The sequence below is a fragment of the Calidris pugnax genome, unplaced genomic scaffold (assembly GCF_001431845.1).
Source record: "Calidris pugnax isolate Ruff unplaced genomic scaffold, ASM143184v1 scaffold32, whole genome shotgun sequence".
Lineage (NCBI taxonomy): Eukaryota > Metazoa > Chordata > Aves > Charadriiformes > Scolopacidae > Calidris > Calidris pugnax.
The window spans coordinates 9390009-9392363 of NW_015090783.1; the positions used below are offsets into that span (position 1 = coordinate 9390009).

At 64.6% G+C, this 2355-nt stretch overlaps 1 protein-coding gene across 1 annotated transcript in view; it reads right to left on the reverse strand.

Moving 5' to 3' along the window:
* HSPB8 (heat shock protein family B (small) member 8) overlaps positions 1-1374 on the reverse strand; it is a 3657-nt gene extending 2283 nt beyond the window's left edge. Inside the window, exon 1 of the mRNA XM_014965486.1 lies at positions 498-1374. Coding sequence (XP_014820972.1) covers positions 498-876 — 379 coding nt within the window. The 5' untranslated portion in view covers positions 877-1374. The remainder of the gene's footprint in view (positions 1-497) is intronic.
* Between the last annotated feature and the right edge of the window lie 981 nt (positions 1375-2355).

The window sequence follows — 2355 nt, forward strand, 5'->3', positions numbered from 1 at the left end:
ATTTCTGGCCGGCCCGTCCCCAGGCTGGGGCTGGGGTGGTTGCCCCACACTTCCCAGTGCTGATGTTCCCTCTCTCTCTCGGCCCCTTTAAAGGGAATTTCCCTCGGCGCCGGCCTCACCCCAGCTATAATTAACCCGCTGAGCTGGGGCCCCTCTTGGCAGCTCTCTGCAGGGTGCTGCCTCCCCAGCGCTACCCCCCCGGCCAGCTGGGGTGAAAAGCGGGGAGATTTACCCCAAAGGGGCCTGTCCTTTTCATTTTTTTTGCAGCAAAGCATTGCAGCTTGTGAGCTGGGTCCCCCCATGACACCCCCAAACTGCTCAGGGGCTGCCTAAAAAGCCCTGCTGCAGCCCTGGCCCTGCTCCTGAGCGGGGGACTGCCACCGCCGGCTTAAAATAAAGGTGATTTTTGCATTTTACAGCGATTTCTTCAGCCGGCCTGGGCAGGACCGGCTGCTTTTCGTGCCCCGTCCTCCTCCCCGGTGCCTGGGCTCTCTCACCTGACACCTCGACGTAGCCATCCTTGGTTTTGACGGTCAGCTCCTCGGGTTTGAAGCTGTGCACGTTGACACACACCTTCCAGGGCTCGCGGGGAAAGGGAGCGGGGCTGCGGCTCTCGGGGTACCCCCCGAAACGGGCGCCGTAGCTGGGGGCCATGGTGGAGGCGCGGGCCATGCCGGCACGCAGAGGGCCCGGCCAGGTGGTGGTGAGCCGGGGCCGAGCCCAGTCGGGCCAGTCCGCCGTCAGGTCCCCGGGGAAGGGTGACATGCCGAAGTCATCGTCCAGCAGGCGCGAGGTCAAGCCGGGCTCCCGGAAAGGGTCGCGGACGCTGCGCCTGCCGGGGTAATGGCAGGAGAAGGGCATCTGGCTGTCGGCCATGGCTTCCTTCGGAGGGGTCCGAGCGTCTCCCTGGGGCTCTCCCACGGAGCCTCAGCCTCTGCGTGGCCGTTCCTGGCTGCAAACTTCCCCGGAGAGCCCGTCCCGGAGGAGAAGCATCCACCCCGGGCGGGATGCGGGCGCGGGGCTGGGGGTGGGTGCCGCAGGGGACAGTCCCCTCCTTCCCCGGCACCTTGTGAAGGACGACAGAGAAAATCAATTTGGAGCTGAATCACGAGGAGCGCAGGAAGGACGGAGGGAGCTCTCTGGCCACGAGAAAACGCTTCCTGTCTGGCTGTGATCCCAGGGACCGGAAAATAAAACTCAGCTGGAGAGGGGGAAAAAAAAATAATTTATAAAACCAAATATCCTGAGATTAAAAAGATTATCTCTCCCCTCTCGCTCCCCAGCACTTTATGTGCGACTTTCCCTGCCGCTCCCGGGCGGGAGCTGCATTAATAAATGTCTGAGCTCGGAGCCGAGAAACTTCTCTAACCTTCCAGCCGCTGGGCGAGCGCTATTTATATGGATTTGGGAGGAGGGGGGGTGTGTTTTGCAATTCCTGCCCTGTCAGCCGAGTATTTTGGAGAGGATGAAACAGCCGTGGAGAATCTGGGCTGCGGCAGCTGACCTCTCCTGCCGGCCCGAGGATCCCGGCTGCCACGGGGCCACGGTGATTCGGCAGCTGCCCCGGCCCCCACCGCCCCCTCCCTCAGCCCTGCGCCCAGCCCATGGCCAGAAATAGCCCCCGAGCTCAGGGCCGGCTGCTTTCACCCCGGTGTCACCCGATAAAAATATCCCCCCCCCTCCTCGGTGGGGCTGGGCCAAGCTGCTACCCTCACTGTAAAGCCAGGTGTCCCCCGGGCCACCAAGCAGCCCACTGTACTGGGAAATGGGTCACCGCTGGCACAGGGCACCCATGGGTGGGTATTTGGGGGATTCTGGGGCAAGGGGTTAGACCCCTTTAATGGCTGGGAGTGCGTGGGGTCTCAGCCCCCCCAGGATGCCCGCAGGGATGCAGGGGGAAAACCATGCTCCGAGGGGGAAAACCGTGCTCCGAGGGATGCTCCTCTCCGGCCCCGCTGCCTCGGCTGGGCCTGGAGAAATGTCCCCTGACATGGGAAGGAGAGGGATCCCGGGCAGGTGGGGTCCTCCTGGAGCTGCTCAGCCCCTGCTTCTTCCTCACCCCCCTCCTCCTCCTCCTCCTCCTCGCCCCACCGCACGCCCTGGCCCTGCCGCAATTGCCGTGTGCGGGCAGGGCGAGGCGGTAATCACAGCCGCGCGGCGGCGGGGCTAATTACAGGGCAGCGGTGGGGAGCGGGCAGCGCGCCGTGGGACGAGGCACGGCGGCGGGAGGAGAGCATCCACCCGGGCTACACGGCCCCGAGAACACAAGCAGGGGGGTACCTGGTGGCAACGGGGGTCTCCCACCCGTGGAGGTGGTCCAGGCGCGGCTCTGGTGGGCAACGGGATGCACCAGAG